The sequence below is a fragment of the Podarcis tiliguerta genome, assembly GCF_965153285.1.
Source record: "Podarcis tiliguerta genome assembly, chromosome: 2".
NCBI lineage: Eukaryota > Metazoa > Chordata > Lepidosauria > Squamata > Lacertidae > Podarcis > Podarcis tiliguerta.
In genome coordinates, this window is record NC_139535.1 from 56,409,938 (window position 1) to 56,431,250 (window position 21,313).

General features: G+C 46.0%; 2 protein-coding genes across 9 annotated transcripts in view; one reads left to right on the forward strand and one right to left on the reverse strand.

Moving 5' to 3' along the window:
* Positions 1-11,460, forward strand: part of RNF44 (ring finger protein 44) — a 60,099-nt gene extending 48,639 nt beyond the window's left edge. For 5 of the 6 annotated variants that reach the window (XM_083423388.1, XM_083423390.1, XM_083423391.1 and 2 more), the window contains exons 8-11: positions 161-248; positions 544-665; positions 4,233-4,332; positions 6,609-11,460. In XM_083423388.1, coding sequence (XP_083279514.1) covers positions 161-248; positions 544-665; positions 4,233-4,332; positions 6,609-6,671 — 373 coding nt within the window. In that variant the 3' untranslated portion in view covers positions 6,672-11,460. The remainder of the gene's footprint in view (positions 1-160; positions 249-543; positions 666-4,232; positions 4,333-6,608) is intronic. The other variant, XR_014507191.1, reaches the window with a different exon arrangement.
* Positions 11,461-14,858: 3,398 nt separating this feature from the next.
* Positions 14,859-21,313, reverse strand: part of FAF2 (Fas associated factor family member 2) — a 31,254-nt gene continuing 24,799 nt past the window's right edge. For all 3 annotated transcript variants that reach the window (XM_083423444.1, XM_083423445.1, XM_083423446.1), the window contains 4 exons: positions 18,931-19,108; positions 17,909-18,080; positions 16,405-16,548; positions 14,859-15,645 (listed from right to left, as the gene is read on the reverse strand). In XM_083423444.1, the coding sequence (XP_083279570.1) occupies positions 15,463-15,645; positions 16,405-16,548; positions 17,909-18,080; positions 18,931-19,108 (677 nt within the window). In that variant the 3' untranslated portion in view covers positions 14,859-15,462. The remainder of the gene's footprint in view (positions 15,646-16,404; positions 16,549-17,908; positions 18,081-18,930; positions 19,109-21,313) is intronic.

Below are 21,313 nucleotides of genomic sequence, written 5' to 3' on the forward strand. Positions count from 1 at the left end.
TTGCCTTTCTTTCAGCGTGGCCCCTCAGTGGGAATATGGACTTGCCTCCTTTTCCTACCCATGTACTCATTCGAAACGCAAGGTTGGTTTCTGCCTTGGTTTGTGTGCCTGCGCGATTTTCTGCTCCTGTTGACTACTCCCCTCTGCCTTTGAACTTTAGATCAATGCTTCCTGTGTCACCGACAGCTGTGGGGCCTACAATAAGTTTGGACTTGGATGTGGATGATGTGGAGATGGAAAACTATGAGGTGGGTTGGCCTCCCTCTCCCTAGGGAGCATCGGAATGGCGGGAAGGCTCTAGAGCAGCTGGTTAGTGGTGCCCTCAATGCACGGTGGAACTTGGCTTAGCCAGCTCTCTCAGGAAGATGGTAGGGTTTGCCGTGTGATGGGGTCAAGTGGCAGCAGTGCCAGGAGAAGGAACTGTCCTGTGGTGAATGTACTGCTGAAAGACCGGGTTTCAGGGTGTAGGAGGAAGCCTGATTGGAGCCCAGAAGAAAGCTGATCAGCTGTGTATTTATGTTCTTTGTTAAAATTTTCCACTAGGCATTACTGAACCTGGCCGAGAGGCTAGGAGAGGCCAAACCCCGGGGACTCACCAAAGCAGACATCGAACACCTTCCGTCCTACCGCTTCAACCCAGAAAGCCATCAGTCGGAGCAAACCTTGTAAGTGTTGGGAGAGAGGTCCTCCAGTGGAGTCCTTGATGGGGAATAGAAGGCAGCACAGCTGAATTTGGAAGGAATTGGGATAGCAGGCATGAGTGTTTCAGTGTGTGTGTGTGTGTGTGTGTGTGTGTGAGAGAGAGAAAAAGAGGGGGGGGACGAGGATGATGGTGTAACTAGCACTAGATATACAGGATTTAGGACACAGGTGGTCATTGCCGCTTTATGTGAGTGGCAGCAGGGAGTTCTGGCTGTCTCCTGCTCATATTGCAGGGACCCAATCTTTACTTGTGCATTTCCTAGCGGTTGGGGAAAGAGTTTCCTTCGGCATCATTTTGCAAACTGTTGTAAGTCTCTCTGAGCAATGCAACTAGAGTGAAAGGGTGGAATATAAACAAATCTAGGGTGATACCCGACTAAGTCATAGTATGAGTGGATCCACTGGAAGAAGTGGACTTCAGCCCATTGATTTCCATTGGGCTGCTCTGAGTATGACTTAGTGGGATGTCACATTAATAAATAAAATAATTCATGTTGACTCTCCTATGGAACATACAGTGAAGCGAGAAATAAATAGCTTGAGTTGTAAGCCTGTTGTTGATCTGTGCTTGCCCCTTTTTATTATTATTTAACCTTTTTCTTTCTTTTCTTTCTTGATATACGTACAGACTTCCAAACCGAATCCAACTCATGAGCAACTGGTTCTTCCTGTTTCTAGGGCAAGCGAGCTGTGCAGAGGGCTGATTGACTGGTCCTTGTGACCTTCCTATCTATTCTTTTTATTTCATTATATCCCACCTTTCTCATAGCGCAGGACCCAGGGCAGCTCACAATATGCATTAAAAAAAGAATTGCAGCTAATAAAACACCTCAGTCAGTTATAAACCATATTTAGAAAGTTACCATATCAAAAACACCGAATCGAAACAACTTAAAACAATTTAAAAACACAAGAGGAGAAGAATATATACAATCCTGATTTGCTAGTATTGCTTTGACCTTCTGCTAATCAAAGGCTCCTTTCATTCAGAGTGGTCTTTGAAGTATGAAAAAATAATAGATTAGTGGTGGTGGGGTAATAAAAAAGGGGACCAATTAAATATTTAAATGAATAACCATGAGAAATGCCTGAGAGTAGGAAAGACTATTCAAAAACCCCAACCCCTGCTCAAAGCATAGGGGTGGGGAGGTCTTGGCCAAAATCTGCACTGATTGTGGTTGCTCATTGGGGCAAGACACTTTGAGCATATTACACCAATCCTGGCCCAACAGCACTGGCTGCCAATTAGTTTCCCAATTCAAAGTGCTGGTTCTGACCTATAAAGCCTTAAATGGCTCAGGACCGCAGTATTTCAAGGACCAACTCTACCCATATGAACTGCTCCAGACTCTGCAATCACAATCTGAGGCCCTTTCTCATGTGCTTCCCCCACAAGAGGCCCAGAGGGTGGCAACACAAGAATAGGCCTTTTCTGCAGTGGCTCCCTGTTTGTGGAATTATCTCCCCAGGAAGGCTCTCTTGGTGCCTTCATTACACATCTTTAGGTGCCGGGTGAAAATCTTTCTCTTCAGCGAAACGTTTGGCTGTTCTATGGCTTTTTACATGTGTTTGTAGAAGGAAGGTTATTGGTTTGTTTTTATTTTATTATGCATTTTGTTTTTTTCTGTTGGGATATTTGGATGAAGGGCGGTATGTTGTTGTTGTTTAGTCGTTTAGTCGTGTCTGACTCTTCATGACCCCATGGACCACAGCAATGCCAGGCACTCCTGTCTTCCACTGCCTCCCGCAGTTTGGTCAGACTCATGCTGGTAGCTTTGAGAACACTATTCAACCATCTTGTCCTCTGTCGTCCCCTTCTCCTTGTGCCCTCCATCTTTCCCAACATCAGGGTCTTTTCCAGGGAGTCTTCTCTTCTCATGAGGTGGCCAAAGTATTGGAGCCTCAGCTTCATGATCTGTCCTTCCAGTGAGCACTCAGGGCTGATTTCCTTAAGAATGGACAGGTTTGATCTTCTTGCAGTCCATGGGACTCTCAAGAGTCTCCTCCAGCACCATAATTCAAAAGCATCAGTTCTTCGGCGATCAGCCTTCTTTATGGTCCAGCTCTCACTTCCATACATCACTACTGGGAAAACCATAGCTTTAACTATACAGACCTTGGTTGGCAAGGTGATGACTCTGCTTTTTAAGATGCTGTCTAGGTTTGTCATTGCTTTTCTCCCAAGAAGAAGGCGTCTTTTAATTTCGTGACCGCTGTCACCATCTGCAGTGATCATAGAATCATAGAAGGGCCATCGAGTCCAACCCCCTGCCAAGCAGGAAACACCATCAGAGCACTCCTTACATATGGTTGTCAAGCCTCTGCTTAAAGACCTCCAAAGAAGGAGACTCCATGGAACCCAAGAAAGTAAAATCTCTCACTGCTTCCATTTCTTCCCCTTCTATTTGCCAGGAGGTGATGGGACCAGTGGCCATGATCTTCGTTTTTTTGATGTTGAGCTTCAGACCATATTTTGCACTCTCCTCTTTCACCCTCATTAAAAGGTTTTTTAATTCCTCCTCAGTTTCTGCCATCAAGGTTGTGTCATCAGCATATCTGAGGTTGTTGATATTTCTTCCAGCAATCTTAATTCCGGCTTGGGATTCATCCAGCCCAGCCTTTCGCATGATGAATTCTGCATATAAGTTAAATAAGCAGGGAGACAATATACAGCCTTGCCGTACTCCTTTCCCAATTTTGAACCAATCAGTTGTTCCATATCCAGTTCTAACTGTAGCTTCTTGTCCCACATAGAGATTTCTCAGGAGACGGATGAGGTGATCAGGCACTCCCATTTCTTTCAGAACTTGCCATAGTTTGCTGTGGTCGACACAGTCAAAGGCTTTTGTATAGTCAATGAAGCAGAAGTAGATGTTTTTCTGGAACTCAAAGGGCGGTATACTACTACTCTTAATAATATGCAGCTGAAGGTGAGGAGGAACTGAACTCTCACCCAGTCATTGTTTTTTGTTGTTGTTTTTAAGTCTGCTTTTGAAGGGGCAGTACATCTGTCCACCTTTAGGAATAGAAGGGCTTCTTGAGGAGTGAGTTCAGATTGTACCCGAGCAGATCTGTGAATTGTCAGGGGAAGACAACAACCCTTACTGATATGTACAATCGAGTTGAGCGGTGAAATCCTTTTCCTAGCATGATCATGCAGTGTCACCTGGAAGTATGTATTGGGCACCTAATTAGGTTCTGCTGGAAACAGTGGGAGACACTACTCCCAAAGCGTGGGAGGTCTGAAGCTCAGTGGCAGAGCCTCTACTTCCTAGGCAGAAAGTCGTGGGTCCTCAGCATCTCCAGGTGGGTCTGGGAGAGAATCCTGCCTGAAACCTTGGACAGCATCTGCCCATCACTGTAGATCTGACTCAGCATGGGGCAACTTCCTATGGGCCTGCAGAGAATCTTGCCCCTGTGGGGAACTGGACCATGCGGTGCTTGAAGACAGTGGATAGCTATTGGTGTGCTGCTCCTTTGTCGTTCTTCTGACACTTCACTGACTGGGTCCTTCTCCCTCCCTTCCCCAGGTGTGTTGTGTGCTTCAGCGACTTCGAAGTCAGGCAGCTGCTGCGAGTTCTGCCCTGCAACCACGAGTTCCACGCTAAGTGCATCGACAAATGGTTAAAGGTAACATCTGCTGCTCTTGCTCTATCACTGGGGAACCATTGCATTAAAAGATTATTCTGTCCGGGATGCTGTGGCTTAATCGGCAAGGAGCATATTCGGAAGTGCATAATCATCAAGTGGGGGGCGGGCATACAGGGGGGAACGGGCCTCTGTGCAAGCGATCTAAGAGACCCAGAGCTTTGGAATCAGCTTTGACAGCGCTCTCTACTGGCTGTTGATTGCAACTGCACCGTGAAGGGGAAGGGGACTCGTGCAGGGCTCTTCCTGGCCATGGAAGTCTCCCCTGCTGTTCTGGGGAAGTTTCACACACCTCTGGAACAGTTTTTCTGGAGGGCATGCAGAGGGAAGAGTGACTTGGAAAAAGTCACCTCCGCCCCCTTCTGTCAGCAGGAGTGAAATCTGGGATTCAACCACTGCTTCTAATCTCCGTTCAACATTCTGGGTAAATTGCAGGCAAATCCTTTAAGTAGAGACTCTGGCTTTTATTATGTGCAAATGCAATGACTGTTCAATGATTTTTGTGCACCTGTAAGGCGACTCAGAATCCTAATTTAAATACAGGAGTGGGGAAAATCCATAATAATAATAATAATAATAATAATAATAATAATAATAATAACCACGCCACGCAACTGGCTGGGTTGCCCCAGCCACTCTGAGCGGCTTCCAAACTCATATAAAAACATAATAAAGCATCAAACACTTAAAACCTCCTGATACAGTGCTGCCTTCAGAAGTCTTCTGAAAGTTGTGTAGTTATCTCCTTGACTTCTGATGGGAGGATGTTCTAGAGGGTGGGTGCCACTTCCAGAAGTCCCTCTGCCTGGTTCTCTGTAACATCACTTCTCATAGTGAGGGAACTGCCAGAAGGCCCTCAGAGCTGGACCTTGGTGTCTAGGCTGAATGATGGGGGTGAAGACGCTCCTTCAGGTATGCAGTGCCTTAAACTTAAGAAAAGGTCTGGTGGATCAGACAGTGGGTCCTTTGAGTTTAGCATTCTGTTTCCAGCAGTGGTCTGCCACTAGAAAGCCCTCAAATGGGTTGCAAAAGAAAGTGCCTTTCCCCCCTTTTCCCTTAGTATTCAGAGGCATGCCTAGAGGCTGTTGAACCATCACACACAATTAGCCATTGATATACTTACTTTCCATTAATTTTGTCCCATGCCCTTTTGAAGTCACCTGGGCCACTGCCACATCTTGTGGCTGCGCAATTCTGTAAATTTCACTTGTTAACTGCTCACCTTTTGCAGCCCTATGAGACCCTTTTTGAGAATGAGTGACCAAAATGGTGTATAGTATTCCAAATGTGGCCATACCACCACCATTACTTGACTTGACTTATATTGAATCTCATTCATAATTTTATTGGGAGTTTGTGGGCTTCCACCATCCTAAATAATCTGTTGTCAACCACAAACTTGGCCACTTTATTTCTCAGCTGAATCCAAATTATTCATGAACAAATTAAGTAACATTGGTCTCAGTGCAAATCCTAGGAGCACTCCATATCTTGTCTCTGTTTTGAAACCTTCCTGTTTATTCCTGCCATCAGCCTCCTGCTTTTTGCCTAGCTTCTGATCCAAAGGAAATTATGTCAGAAGGAAAGGTTTGGACTGGAGGGCTTCTGGAAGAGGAGGTTCGCTCTTAACTACCTTGTTCCCCTAGAACAGGGGTGGAGAACCTTAGATTTGTGGGGCCAAATTCAGCCAACCAGCCCTCATGATTCCCCCTTTGACCACGCCCTCTCTCCCCAAGCCATGCCTCTCGCCAGCCCTGCTTCGCAGGTGCTTTTTGCCTGGTTGGAATGCATCCTTGCATTAGGATAATGCCTCGTCACCCCGGATGGGGAGATCTGTCTAGGAACACCTGAGTTTTGGAAGGCCAGAATGTAGCCTGCTGTACAAAGGTGAGACTTGCATCTGTTGCTCTGGCCACTTTTGACTGGCCCACGGCTGGCATGTGGCCCTTGGAAGCTTGCTCATGAAAGCATGTCCGTGGGGCCCAAAAAGATTCCCCACCTGTGTCCGAGATAGAGCCCAGTTTCTTGTCCTTGTCCAGTGCCGGTTGATGCCTTGAGAAGTCCATTCCTTCATTCATTCGTTTTTCATCCTGTAGTTTAGGAGAGAGTGCCAAACCTACAACGAGCAACAGGTCTCAGATAAATGGATACAGGCTGCTGCTGCTGCTGCTGATTCTTAATCAGAAACGTTTCCTAGTGGGTGTGGTTGACCTTAAAGCCACGTCCCTCTTTCCTGATCCTGCCATTGGTCATTGCAGGCAAACCGCACATGCCCAATCTGCCGGGCAGACGCCTCAGAAGTGCACCGGGAGGCTGAGTGAGGCTCGTCAACGCACTGCTGCACAAATTCACTCCAGGATACGGACCTTGGCCCAGGGGCTTGGCCCAGCCTGTACGCTTAAGCCTCTGGGGACTCTCCTGGGATGTGGTGAGAATATAAGCAATGTATGACACCCCCCTACCCTTACCCCTCCGTGGCATGGACTGGGCCTGGTGGCAGAGCCAGCTCCGCGGTGTCACGCTTCGCTAGGGGGAGGCCTCCCCATGTGCTCCGCACTCCAAAGAGACTCCATCCTTGCGCCATTTTACTCTCCAGGTGTTCTTGCATTCCTTTCGTTTTGGTTCTCCTTTCCTTGTTTTGGTTTTGTTGTGGCTGTCTGACCCAGGTTGTTTTAGTCCCCCTCCCACCCCCACTTCTGGCGCCACCAGATCGGGGCCTTCAAAAGCAGAGCAGCTCAGAGATGGGGGAGGAAGTGCCTGCTTCAATCCCACCCCCCAACCACTTGCCCCCCAAAGCACAGTGTTGTCACGTGGCAGGCAGTGGAAGTGGTTGGTTGCAGCACTGGTGAGGGGCGGCCCAAAGCCTTCCCGGAACCATTTGGGGTTGCCCACACACAAATCATGGCCCAGGGCTGCCTCTTCTGGCTTTTCCTTACACACCCACCCCATCTTGCCCTTCCTACATGCCAGGGATGCTGGGCAGCATTCAGGGCTCCATAGCAGGGTGGTGGTGGTGGTGGTGGAGCGAAACAGGCCTGTGCAAGGCCCAGCAATATCCCATCCCACTCAGCTCCCCTTCTCATTGCAGAGGGGCGTGTGGAGACCCATTTCCCCCTCAAAAGACGTGGAGGAAAGCATGAGTTGAGTGAGTGAGAATCCTCGTGGTGAAGCAGCTGGCTCTGCTTCATACATTTGTAGTAAGGTGGAGGCTCTCTGCGAGGCCTGTCTTCAGAATCATGTTCTCTAGCTAGAGCTGACAATTACTTCTCTTCCCTTCTGCACCTCAGTTGTTTTCCTTGGGGTCCCCTTTCTTTCTCAGCACCCATCTCCATGAAATCCAACCTCCCTTCCCAAAAATAAAAATAAAAATCAGGTTTGTGCCACTGTTCCCCCCATATCTCAGGGGAGGGCACGTGTGTTTCTCTGCCTCCCTCTCTCCCTGTTTTCCTTCTGGGAGATGCTCAGCCGACTGAAGCAGAAGCCTTTAGTCCCACTGTAAATCCTGCCCGCTTTTCTGTGCTGACCCCAGGCTAAGCCCCTGAAAGCTGCCGGGGCTGCTGCGAAGCTCCCTGCAGTAGGATCCTGGGCAGCGAGCAGATGGGGAATTATTTATTAATCTTGCTGTTGTCTACCCTTGCACTAGCTATCATGGAGAAAAGCCCATCTGGCGAAAACCGCTCCTCCCTCCAAGATGCACTGCTGCATCAGCTTTCTTTCCTTTCTGCGTAGGACCAGGCAGACGTTTCCATTCCCTTTTCCACTCGCTCGACCATTTCTCCTCCTCCTCCTCCCCCCCTTCCGGGGGCCCCAAGTGAAGTTTGGCCCTCCTACTGCCACCCCCAACGGAGTGTTGTTTTCCCCCCTGCTGCATGGCCTGATGCTTGTGCTCTGGGGTCAGGCACCGTGGGGTGGGGTGGGGTGGGCTGTTTCGCCATGACGAGCATACATGCGAGTTGTGTGCCTTCCTGTCTCTCTGTGCACGTGCGTGCGTGTGTTGCGTGCGTGCGTGCACACACACACACACTAATCCTACCTAAAAAAAAAAGCACCTGCTGGTTTGAAGCAAGAAAGCAACCGACCTGCCACCCTGTTACAGAAACCTGTGATCGTTTAAAAAAATATATATTAAAAATAAAATAAAAGTTGTTTTGCATGATTATACCATGGAGCCGAGAGAAAGAGAGAGAGAAGCCCTCGCCATGTAGTTGGTTTGTGTTCGGAAGCCTGGCAAGAAGGACTCGGAGAGGACGATGAAACCTAATGTAAATGTTCACAAATTATGCATGCATGTTATGACCAGCTTGGAACTTGGTATTGGCTAACTCTCTAGCCAGCTGTGGGGGTGATGGGGTGGGGGGGTTACAGAGGGAGTTCTTTGTGCTCAGCTGATTACTGCCATGCACTGTACTGCACATGTCCGCAACGCCTCACAAGGACCGTCAACGCTTTTCAGGGCATTTCTCCCTCCCCTTCCCCCCTACCCCACCCCCTCCAGATGTGAGATGGGTTTGAAACCTGGTTGGGCCAGGAGGAGGCAGCTGTGGGAGGGGGGGCACACACAGGACTGAACCTCGAGGTAGGCTTGCAAGGGTCAGTGTTGGCAGGCGGTGGGGGGAGCGGCTAGTAGCGGCCTCAGAAAGGAGAGGGTTTTGTTAGGTGCATCTTCTCTTTCATGGTGCTGCAGAGGTGGGTGAAGTTGCACCCGCTGACATGCTCTGCCATTGCCCCCTTTCCTCTCTGCATCTTTTCCCGGCACATGAACCTTGTCCCTGTATCAGCTAGTGGGATGTGTCTGGCAGTGTGGCTCCGTCAGAATTCAACTTCCTCCACCGTCCAAAAGGTGGAGCTCTCCCCCCCCCCCCCCAATATTCTCCGTCTTCTCCCCAGCTGGGTTCATTGATTCCTGCTGCCTTTAATTGCCAGCTGAGGTCTGGCTTGTACCCAACCCTCTTTTGGAATGGATGGCAGCAGATGAGAGCGGGCCATGCTTTTCCTGCTCATCCAGCATCCCAGGGCCTTTATCCATAAACTGGAGCCTCTTCCCACAAAACTACCACCCCACCCCCCCAAAAAAATCCCATTCTCCCAGCCACACAAATGCCGGAGGGGCACTCATGAGCGGAGCGGGTGGAACAAACCATGGGCCCATTACTCAGATTGGTCTGGGCCAGCCTTGGAGCAGCGTTTGTGAAGGAAAGCTAGATTCTTCCAACCTGGCTCTTTTCTGTGGGGTGCTCCGAGCTCAGATGGTGGCTGGAGAGGGGAAGTAGCCTCTCTTAAAACAGTGGGCAGGAGCAGTCTAGCTGTCTGTGGTGTTGTTTTCCTGAGCCCACTGGCTCTCAGCAATACTTACCTCTGAAGCAGGGGAAAGTCTTTTTAGGTGTAGCTGGGGCCACCAGGCCTTTTGCCATTGGTGCTTACAGCTAATCTCTCCCCCCACCCCAACCCCAGATGCTGGAGTTCTTGAGCCACTTGAATTCGGGAAGTCCTCTGGGGAGCTAGGAGGTTGGGGACCTGAGAACCTGCTTTTGTTTTGTCTCGTGGACCTTTTATTCCGTTACCAGTCCAGGGATGATCTTCAAAGTCCTGCAGAAAGACGCCGAGCCACACAGACAGGATGTAGCAAGGTGCATTTTCTGCTTAACCACAGCTGGGTAGCAATCTCTTGTTTTGGCAGGAGCAACTAGCCTGCAGGTAGATCAGTCCGTTAGGAACCTGTTGAGCTCTGGGCAGGCCGGAGCTTTCTTTTTAATCACCTGAATTTCTGATGAATTGAATGTTTTTTTAAGTCCCCACCTGGCTCAGCCCCTTCTTTGCACTTTGGCTGATAATGCAGGTTAAAACGGCGAAGTCATTTGGATCAGGTCAAATAATTTAAATCTCTTCCTTCTCAGCCCACTTTTCCAGAGGGTTAGAATAGCCACAGTCGGACATCTAAGCCAGGTCTCGGCCCATGCGCCTGCGTGCGCACACACAAAGGAATGGGCCACTTGCCATATAAAACTGCACAGACACCAGCAGCCCCTTTTGAGTACCTGTCCTTCTGTGACCACTCAGTTCTCCCCTCTCCCTCACATGTCAAGCCAGTGCCTTGTGTCAGACCCACCTCCTCCGCTCTCTCCCCCCCCCCCCCCGGCCCCAGCCTTTCTCCTCGTTTCACAGCTTTTTTAAAGAAGGAAAAACAATAACAACTTATTTCACGCGACACAACTAACCAAAGGTCTTTACTGTATATAAAAACCACAGGTGTTTCTATATTTATAGCCAATCAGAATAGTGCCGGTGCCCATCTGTTTTAAAAACGCTCTCTTCTCCTCCCCCCCTGCTATCTCGGGTTTTTTCCCCCCGCGCCCCCCAGAAAGATGACTTGGGGTTGGGGAGGGTAGAAAAGCCTTACGGTTCTTCTGGTGGCGACTCGAAAGCTCACAAGCTCGTGTGCTGCAGAATTTATTCCAATGAGCAGCTAAAAATTATCATTTTAAAACAAAAAACAACAAAAAAAATTACTAAAACATTTATTTAGGATGTTTGTGATTGCTGATTGCGCTGTAGATGCCACTGTTTACCAATGATTTCCTGTGGTGGGATAGTGGACTGTTTACTGTTCTTTTTTACCAGTCCCGTGCCCTCCAGAGGGATAGCTCAGCTTCACCCTACAAGGAGAGGAGCCTCCCTGTAGGGCACCAGGGCATTTGTTCTGTGTTAGAAAGTTTATATATATATATATTATATATATATTATAAATATATATATATAATTTTTTTTTTGCTCTGTTACTTGCACATTTTACAGTTACCTCATTTTTCCCATGTATGTATTTGAAAAAAAGGCTAATATATAGAGAAGAAAAAAAGGTTCTTAAATCTCTAAAAAAGTGTTTGTTTTTTTTCCATTCCATTGGAATCATATTGGTTTGTAGCATTTAACATAACTAGTATGTTGTATTATATATATGTGTATTATACTGATTGAAATTTTTAACAGATTTGTACTTTTTTTAAAATGAAAGTTGCTAGTTCTGCTTGACCAAGTAGTGCAATCATTATTTTTTTTAATGTTGTGGCTGATTTTGAGAGGGATATTCACTAATAAATGTATGATGTATACCAACGAGGGCAGGCCAGTCTCTTCTCTTGGTGGAGGCAGTGCTCTCAGGAAGGTGGTGGTTGGTTGTCTTCTAATAGTAGTATTAGAGGTATCCTGACCCTCCTCCAAGGAGCTACGAATGGCATCCTCACCCCCAGCTTCTGAACTGAGTTAGGATGGGAGACTTCGTAGAATGCAGCAATGGTTTGAAATGCGGTTTCCCACATCCAAAAGAGCCATGGCCTAGACCCCGGCTCACATTCTCATCAAAAAGTCGTCACAATGATAAAATGCTGTAAAGAAAATCTGTGTTAATTTGCTTTATGCTCTAATCAGTGCCACAGTAAAATATAAAAAAGTGAATGTGCTATGAAGGCACATGAATTTTCCCTCGCCGGCTTCAGGGAAGTTACTGTGCCCCTGAAACATTAACTTCAGCGTCCATCTTAATTTTGGTTATGGAATAATGACACAACCTTTTAAAGTTGCAGCATGTTTAGCATTCCCACCAGCTTCTCGGTGATTGATGTGGGTAGTGTCACCCCTTGCTTTCAACTAATACAGCTTCTATGATGTGTGGGTTGTAGTTCCTATCTGCTGCAGCTCTGTGACACAAGGAACCAAGCACAAGCTCAGAAGTGGAATGTTAGCATTTTTAAAATATACTGTCTACTCTGCCACCAGTGATACCTGGAGCAACTTGCTCTCAGCAAACAAAGTAAGAGTTTTCCAATGCCCATGGTAGTTTGCAGATTTGCTTTCAGTGTGTCAGTGGTTTGTTAAATATCATGGTTAGCACTTGTGTTTTTTTGTTTTAAAAAGCATACTGATGTTTGGACAAATTCACAGAAAGGTCTACCAGTGGTTAAGTAGTGATTACTACTATTGGAGACCTCCAGATTCAGAGCAACAGCATATGTCTCCTTGTAGACTTTCTGGAGACGTCCGCTTAGCCATTGTGGGAAACAGAGTGCAACAAGGTGATCTACTATTAAGTTTTGTTTTTAAAGCTAAACATGCTACATTAAGGACTCTCCATGTTTCACTCAAACTCCAAATAACTGGAGGTGGTGGCTAGAGAAAATGTTTTCTTCTCCATTGGTCGTAACACTAGAACTTGTGGACATCCAAAGAAGCTGAATATTGGAAGATTTAGGACAGATAAAAGGAAGGGTTTCTGCACAGTTAAAACTGTGGAACTCACTCGCACAGGAGGCACGGATGGCCCAGCAACTTGGGATGGCTTTAAAGAAAGGTTTAGACAAATTATGGATTAAGCTATCAATGGCTACTTGCAACAATGGCGATGTTCTGCCTCCATGGACAGAGGCATTAATGCTTTTGGCTGGAAACTGCAGGATGGGAGTGTGCTCTTGTCCTGCTCATGGGTTTCTCCACAGGCATCTGATTGGCCACTGTATCTCACCTGAGATGCCCAGCAATTGGTATACCATGGAATACTGCCTCTGACCATGAAGGTAGAATACAGCATAGGTCTGTTTTAGGGAACACAAAAAGCAGCCTTACACCAAGTCATAATTGTCTACACTGACTGGAAGCAACCCTCCGGGCCAGGGTCTTTTCCAACCCTACCTGCTGCACTGTAAATCAGATGCTCTATCAGTGGCAGTTCTTGCATTTGCTGTCCACTGGGTCAATTTTTGATTCAGCCATTCACTCTAACTCCCAAGATCTTTTTTGGTTGGCCAATGCCAGCTCAGTAGGATTTGCATCTCCTGCCCACCTACATTGTGTCACACTTGCTTACGTGATACGATGCTTGTTGGATCACCCCTATTCAAAAAACTCTTGTATCGCAAGAGTCTTTATTGAACTGTGACTTGATTTTCTTCCTTTGCTTAGACTGTGTATGGGCTGGAAACTTTCTATTAGAAAACAGCAAGTGGTCAAACCAAAATGAACCTACCTAACCTTTACATCCTGCATTCACTCCAGCAGTATTAACTCGTTCCAGTTTGGCAAAAAGCAATACTAGTGTAAAAACTGTAAATTTTCAGTGCAAACTACATCTTTTAACACTAGTGCCCACTAGAACATCTGCTCATGCTCTAACTTTGCTAATTAGATAACTAATTAGTATTAAGTTATGCCATGCAGCATGTTTAAAATGAATTGAGCAACTGCAAGATTCACAAATAAAGTAGGGGTTGGGGTGATTTAAGCACATCATTCATTATGGGGTGTGAAAGTATTCTCACGTTTTTGCTTTCTACGGAAATAGCATCAATCTACACTCACTGCTGTGCTTTCTTTTTATGATAAAGGCCCAAAAGGCATTCAGATGCTCTAGAGAAGAGGGCCAGGGCTATGCTTCAGTCTGTTCTATCCAAGAATTTCACATGCTAACCAAAAGGCATAAAGCCAATAGCTGAGAAATTATCTGAATTTTTGAGAGTAGCAAGAATTCTTTAGGCAGGGAATACCATCAGATGAATCAATACCTATGGAAAAATATGTGTAAGAACAGAGCACACACAAGGTTCACCTTGAACCTGTATTCCCACAAAAAGACTGTGTTCATTTCATCTCCCTTTTATAATCCTTACTTAACTCAGTTTTCTAGTAAGGAGGACAGAAAAATTAGTATTCTTCTGCTTCTGATCCAATCAATCAAAAAAGAGAAGGGAAGCTAAGTCTGGCAAATAAGAGTAATACTGTATTTCATGAGTCCAGCTCGGATTCCAAATGATGCTCATTCGCAGGAGGCAATATTTTCTGCAGTATATACAGTAGCAAGTGGAGGCTCCTCCATCACAAGGAAACAGAAAAGAGCCCAGCGAGTTCCATGAGCAAGTCTGTGCTCTCAACTTCCATACGCCTAAGAAAATTAAACAACTGAGAGACTCCTTGTTAGCTGGAAAGACTTCAGAAGGCAGCTTTCCTGACCTCATGAACATCCCATTGCACTAAAGGGCAACAAGACTGAATCTGCCTTAATACAGGCAACAGCTGCAGTTATTAAGAGAGGCCTGCATCTGTAAAATCTGCAGGCTGCCTTTCAGAGCTCTGTGGGCTCTAGCTGCAACACACAGCTCATCGTTTAACACTTGCAGTGTCCTCAAGGCAGGCAGACACCATCCCCATTAACACTGACAAAATGACAACCTTGGCTCAACAAAAATGTCTGCAGTCCTTTAAGTTAGCTCAACTTTTCTGTCTGCCTTCCCGTCACTGCTGCAGTTACCTCATGTGGCTATTGCAAGAGACATGTCCCTCACTGGCACAGTCACAAACACTCCTCCAGAGTGAGCCAAGGCAAGCCTAAGATGCTGTGCGGAAGGCAGTATCGAGTCCTGATTGCTGCTGCAACATGACCCAAGGGAATTTCGCTACTAAAGCTGTGTGCGCACAGGTTAGGTCAGGCCATCATCTGGGCCAGTAAGACACTTGACAGTCAGAGGTGTTAGCACAGGCACACTAGAGGCAGAGTTTATTACACTACGCAGGCTAACAACCCTGGAGAAGAACCCCTGTGGTTAAGAATGTCAACCAGCTCCTTATAAAACAAAAAAATAAACCAAAAACCACTGTTACCCCCGTTCTCCTTTGGTCATTACAAAGCAAAAGAAATATTTAAGAGATTTATACAGAGTGAGAAGCTGGAAGGGGAAAAAAGACCCTCTGCCCGTCCCTCCCCTACCTGGGCAGAAGACAACCTGGCCCACAGGTACGGTGTCCTTTAGCTGTCACAAGCAGCAAAACGTCGGGTGTTCTAATGTCAGAATGTTGGGGTATATTATTTCCAATAAAAGCAATATTTACCAAGAGCTGCCGTTTCTCCCCCTGTCTCAGGAGGGCAAACCGTGGCCCCTCCCATCGGCCCTCTGGATGTAAAAGGGGTTGCGTGTGCGTGAGTGTGCAGTTTCTCCCGCCAGTGCAGACATACGGCGTGGCTGGCCCAGGCCACAGAGTCTCTGATCCCTCATGTGTACGCAGCAGTCTTTTAAAAAAAATATTGTATTATAGTAGGAATTTCTCTTTCCATCTCTGTATTTTGGGGAAATGTCAATCGTCCGTGAGGTCCTGCACAAAGAGAACTTCCGTGTGGCTGAGTCCAGCTTCTTGCAGCGTGGGTGGGTTGGGCCACTCCTCTGTCGGAAGGCAGGGCAGGACACGGCGAGGGAAGTTGGCCTCAATCTGGAACTTCTCCGGGCTCTCTTTCAAAGAGAATAGGAAGTCATGGATCACCTAAGGAGGTAGCAGACAGTTATTCACCAAATGACCGAATGCCTTGCAACTGAGAGCAGAAAGCAGATCCTCACACTGCAACACTCTTCTGTGTTTATGGAAAGAATACCCAGTAAGATGGCCATTTTTTCATGATCATCTTAGAGGGGGGCCTCCATGCAATCACAACGTACCTAATTTGTATAAAATGTACTTGAGCAGTAAGTTTCCTCATATATCCACTGTTCATAAGAGCAGAACTTTTCATGGAACACTCATGCTGAAGGTAATGTGGAGGAAATGAACAGTGTGAGAGGTGCTGGAGCCTATAGGTGGAAGGGGTAACTAGAAATATCTCCACCCTCTTTCCTCCAGCAGGAGCCTCCATTGGATCTGAGTGTCTTGCGTGAATTGAAGGAGTCCTTATATTCATGGAAGGGACACTCTGGGTTCAACCCACTCCTTCCTAAGGGCCTGCATGATGCAACAGAGAGAGAGCCTAGTCTCCATGTAGGAGATCCAGATTAGAATCCCTAATAAATTAGAAAGCAAAGTGAGTCAACCAGGGTGTATTTCTTTAAGGGCAGACCATTGGTTAAGATAAGAGGCTTTGCAAAAATGGTAAGGAAATTACTGCATTGCCCAGCTCCACCATTCCTTCAGTTCTGCATACTGGGTCTCCCCTTTATCTGTATGAATCGTCAGCTGCTAAAGCAGATTCAGAGCTCAATTTCTGCTTCTCAAATAATTCTCAGCCACAAAATTTGGCCCCATTCTTACTGCTAAAGACTGTGTAAAATGGAATCGCCTCTCCACCCTGGAGTCATTGGGCATTTTGAAGACGATCTTGACACTTTCTGGGTCATCAGGATGCGGCTCTGGTGGAAGGCATTCAGATTTCCGTTCCTTCTCCTCCTGCAGAGTCTTCAGGGATAAAATGGAAATATGAATAAATGGCGGCAGCTCCAACAGTATGACAAGATACAAATAAAGCTGTAGCCACTAGATCAGCACAGCAGCAGTCACCTCATTTCAAATGGGCCTCAAAATTAGATTGCCAAGTCATATTCCAATATGTAGAATTCTGGCAAGAGAAGGCTCCTTCGTGCATACCTATAAGGTTTGCATGAAGGTGTGGAGTGTTCATCAGTAGGAATAACCCAGCCAGTTACTGCATTCATTTGGAGTCAAAACGTTCACTCAAGAAATCACCACTCATTGGAACTCTTGCTAAGCTTTCTGTTGGGACTAACTAGGCTATACCCAAAGCTTTATCAGTGTTCCAGCAGAATGTGTAGTATGTACACTTGTTTCTGGTGCCTTGGTCCAAAGGAAGGGAATTGTGAAGAACTGCATCCTGGGATGATGGAAAGCCTATTATGAAAATACGAATTTAGGGCATCCTCCCACCCAATGGTGCCTGTAATGAGCTTCAACTGATAATTCTACACAAAGTTTATTCCTATTAAAACATTTGTTTTTGCACGTATTCTAAAATAATTTCTTTCCAATAGAACAATATGTGTTAATGGGAAACTTCTAGAAGAGGAAGACTTACTTGAAATCTCCTACTCTAATGCAGGCACACGAAAAAGTGATCTGAATTATAACCATCAAGAGAATGGAAACTAGTAAATGGATCTGGCAACTAAACATTGTTGCTTTATTCTGCAAGTAGCCGTGCTACTTGTAAATAAATACAGTGGTACTTCTAGTTACAAACTTAATTCATTCCAGAGGTCCGTTCTTAACCTGAAACTGTTCTTAACTAGAGGCGTGCTTTCGCTAATGGGGCCTCTTGCTGCCGCTGTGCCGCTGGCACACAATTTTTGTTCTCATCCTGGGGCAAAGTTCTCAACTTGAGGCAACTCTTCCAGGTTAGCGGAGTTTGTAACCTGAAGCATTTGTAACTCGAGGTACCAGTGTATAAATAAACTGTATTAGTGGGGGTGGGGAGAGAGAGAGAAACATCATGTGCGACATGATCTGAATTCTCTAAAATAAACTACTGTTCACTGATCAGAATTTTAATGGATTAATTTACAGGGTCTGAATCCTGGCTCATACTGTACTATGAAATGCAGACTAACCAACTAGGAGTGGTCTTCCACAAACTAGTAACTGCTCCTGTTTCCAAAGTGCCAGTACTAAATTTGCAGTAATATAAGGCCATCTACAAGAGCCAGTCATTCCCACCTGCATTTGTAGCTGAGGCATCTATTCTTATTATGAAAATTGCACCTGAGACCTGTGATTCACTGCTATCGACACATTCAATTCTCACCCGTCGCCGTCTCTCCTCTGCTAGCTTCTGCTGCTGCACCTCCTCCTCCTTCCTCTTCATCTTTTCCCGCTCTTCCTTTTTCTTGCGGTCTTTCTCCTGATCAGCCCGTAATGAAGCTAGGTATGCCTCATCTTGTTGTTGTCTAAGGACCTGAGTTTGGTTTCTCTCTTCTCTAAGATAAAAGGGGAAATGCATTAGTGCCAACCTGACAAGAACTGCTACAACAATGCCTGAAGAAATTTCAGATTTTTACTAGGGGAAAGATGTATTTCTAACTAGGAGGGTTGTCCCAGTGGCTCTGCATTACGACTAGGCATAGCAGCATTTTCTTACTCGCATGTGGGAACAGCAGCTGCTGCTGCTCCTTTTCCTTCTTGATACCAAGTAGTAGCAGCAGCTTCTACCAGTTTCCTGCTTGCCCTCTCCCTCAAACAGCTTGTGCTCCTCCTGTTCCATTTGCTTGCTCAGTGGAGTAAATAGGTAGGCAGCAGCAAAGAGCAGCAAGCGCCTCCACTTGTGGACCTCTACTGGGCCCTTGCCCATGCTGACTGAATCTTAAGGTGCTTTGACACGCAAGCAAGAATCTGGAAAAAATACCCCACGGCTAGTATCTCGAAGAAGACAGCCTTCTCTCCCTGTGAACAGCATCAGCAGTCCACTTCTTCTTAGTGACAAAGCAACCTGGTGCCAGAAATCAGCAGTATGCCAACTAGAGTTAAGAACTAGAGGCAATCTCTTCCCATCCAACACTAACACACTATTGTTGAAAGCCTGCAATCTCTCTCAATCTGTTATAGCCTACAGTAGCAATCTGCCAGCAACATATATGAACCCAAGTCATATAATTAAACAGATAGCTGCAATTTACAGGATATATATTTTTCTTCTCTTTTACTCTATGCCCAGATAATTAAGTCAGGTTGAGCAGTTGGTAGTTTTCCCACAGAAAAGGTAATCGTAGATTTAATTAAGTACTGTAAGGTGGAGAGTGGAGATGGCATCTCTTGTTTTTGACCTAGTACCTTTCCAGGCGCTCAGATACCAAGTATGTCTGGTTGGCATCCATGATGAATGTCAGCTGGTTAATGAGGTCATCAGGTTGGATGAGTCCTTCTAACCTCCCAACTACGGTCATTCTACGATCTTTCAGCATGATCATTGCCAGGAATGGGTAGGTGTTCTCACGCAAAGCCTGTGACACTAAGACAAATGCATACAATATGGTCAGCATTTGCAATCTTACCATATAGGGCATTTACAAAGAGATGAAGCTGCATTAAACTCCATCATACTATTTATCTAGCCCACTATTGTCTACTCTGGAAGTGACATTCTATGGTTTTGTGAATTGTCTTTCTAAGCCCTGCTATCATAGATCTTTGTGTATCCAGGCATCAGGGATTCAACTTGGGACCTTCCAGAGAGAAGTCATGTGCTCTGCCACTGAGCTGTAGTCCTCTCCCTAATGCAACATGAAGACCATTCCAACTTTCAGCTTCTACAGTTCTTCTACACTTTTAAGAGGAAGTGGCCTTCAGTTCTCGACATTTGGGGTTCTAGTCCAACAGCAAATTCACACTGGAGATCTGGTATCAAAGGCATATACACAACCTTCCCAGAAAACCTATGTTTTTAATGATCAGCAGCATCAGACAAAAGGAAACTCCTTTTCAAAATTCATGAAGGCGGCACTAGAGAAAATATTAGAGGAAGCGATCATAATTCAGGGCAGCCTTCAGAACCTTAAGGCAATGGTCTCAATAGTTCTGACTTTAGTAAATGAAAACGCATTCACAAGCAGGGAGGAGGGAGTCATCTCAATGAGAAATTGGGGAAATCAGACTGAATAATTAGAATTCAACAGTTTTCTGCCCATGAACCTCCACACACCATGGCATGTTACCTGTCCAGTTTCTCATTAAACTAAGACACAAAGTTAATGTAACAGCAGCAGGGAACCTCCAGCTTACAGGCCCAATCAGGGCTAGCAGGGGTCCTAATTTGGCATATGAGGCCATTTTCTTCAAGGCATGCCCACCTGCCCCATACCCGATTACATATATATGGCACCGGGAAGCAGATGTGGGGTGCAAAGGAAGAATCCTGAGGCTTAAAATGCATTTCTGGTTGCTTGGCATGTGGAGCTTGTATCTGCACCTTTTAAATTTGATGCCAAATGCAAGCCCCACTAGTACTGGTTTCACATGGGTACTGCCAACCAGAGCTCCCTGCAATGCAGGAATATATAATGGAATAATTAAAATCAGTACAAAAATAAACACAACATCAGTGTTTTAGAAGGGAAACAATTCAGTTATAATTCAAAACTTTCTGGTTATTATCAATGTTGTAATATCATCAAAGTGTCATACAAGTCGCCCAATACAGGGATTTCCAGAGTCTGGGTGCCCTGACAAAGGAAGCCCTGTGTCCCTTTCAACCAGCAATACTTCAGTCAGTATAGGTACACAGAGCAAGGCCAACCCAGATTCAAGCGACCAGGAAAGATCCACATGACTTTAAAAAGTAGCAACCAGCACTTTGAAATGGACTTGAAAACAAACTTGCAGCCAACGCAGTGGAGCTCCATGGTTTCAGTCACTTGCCTCGGTTAACACTATGCACTAAAGCATTCTGCTGTTGTTTCTCAGCAAAGGCAGCTCCAAGTGTAGTATGCTGGAGTAATCCAAACGCCCTATGACTAAATCCTGTGTGTGAAGTAGCCAGATCAGCTTTCTCCAAAACAAGCATAGCTGCAACACCAGGCTAATCCACTTAAAGCATTCCTGGCCACAACTGCCACCTGAGCATCCAGCACCACACCCAGGCCACAAATCCAATTCTTCAATGGGAGTGCCTCAGACGGGCTGTACTTCTATTCCATAATCAACACTCATTTCCTAATAAGCAACAGCACTTCCATCTTTTATGACGCAAGGGCTCCTTCTCCACTCTCTGTACAGACATTGAAGATGTTGATAGTCTAGGAATGCAACTTTGGGGGCAGATCCAACAATGTGGGCCTGCTCCTGTTTCAACATGTGAGTGACATGCAACTCACATGTGAGCACTGTAGAGTTGGGTGGCTCCAGCATATCAATGACTGGCATCCGCATATCCCTCCTTGCTGTTTCATGTAATGGTTTGTTTCCCATATAGTAAAAGGGGGCAGAATAAAATACAAAACAGACACAACAGCTTATTTTGACAGCCTGATCCTAAACACATTTGCTTGACTATATCCCACCAGTTCAAAAGCATTTCTTTTCATCATATAAGATTACAGTTCAAGGCTGCAATCCAATGCATACTTACTCTAGAGGAAGCACCACTGAGTAGAGCGGGCTGTAACTCTAAGTAAACATGCTTAGGACTGGGCTGCAAGTGTTTATAAAATGTTACGTT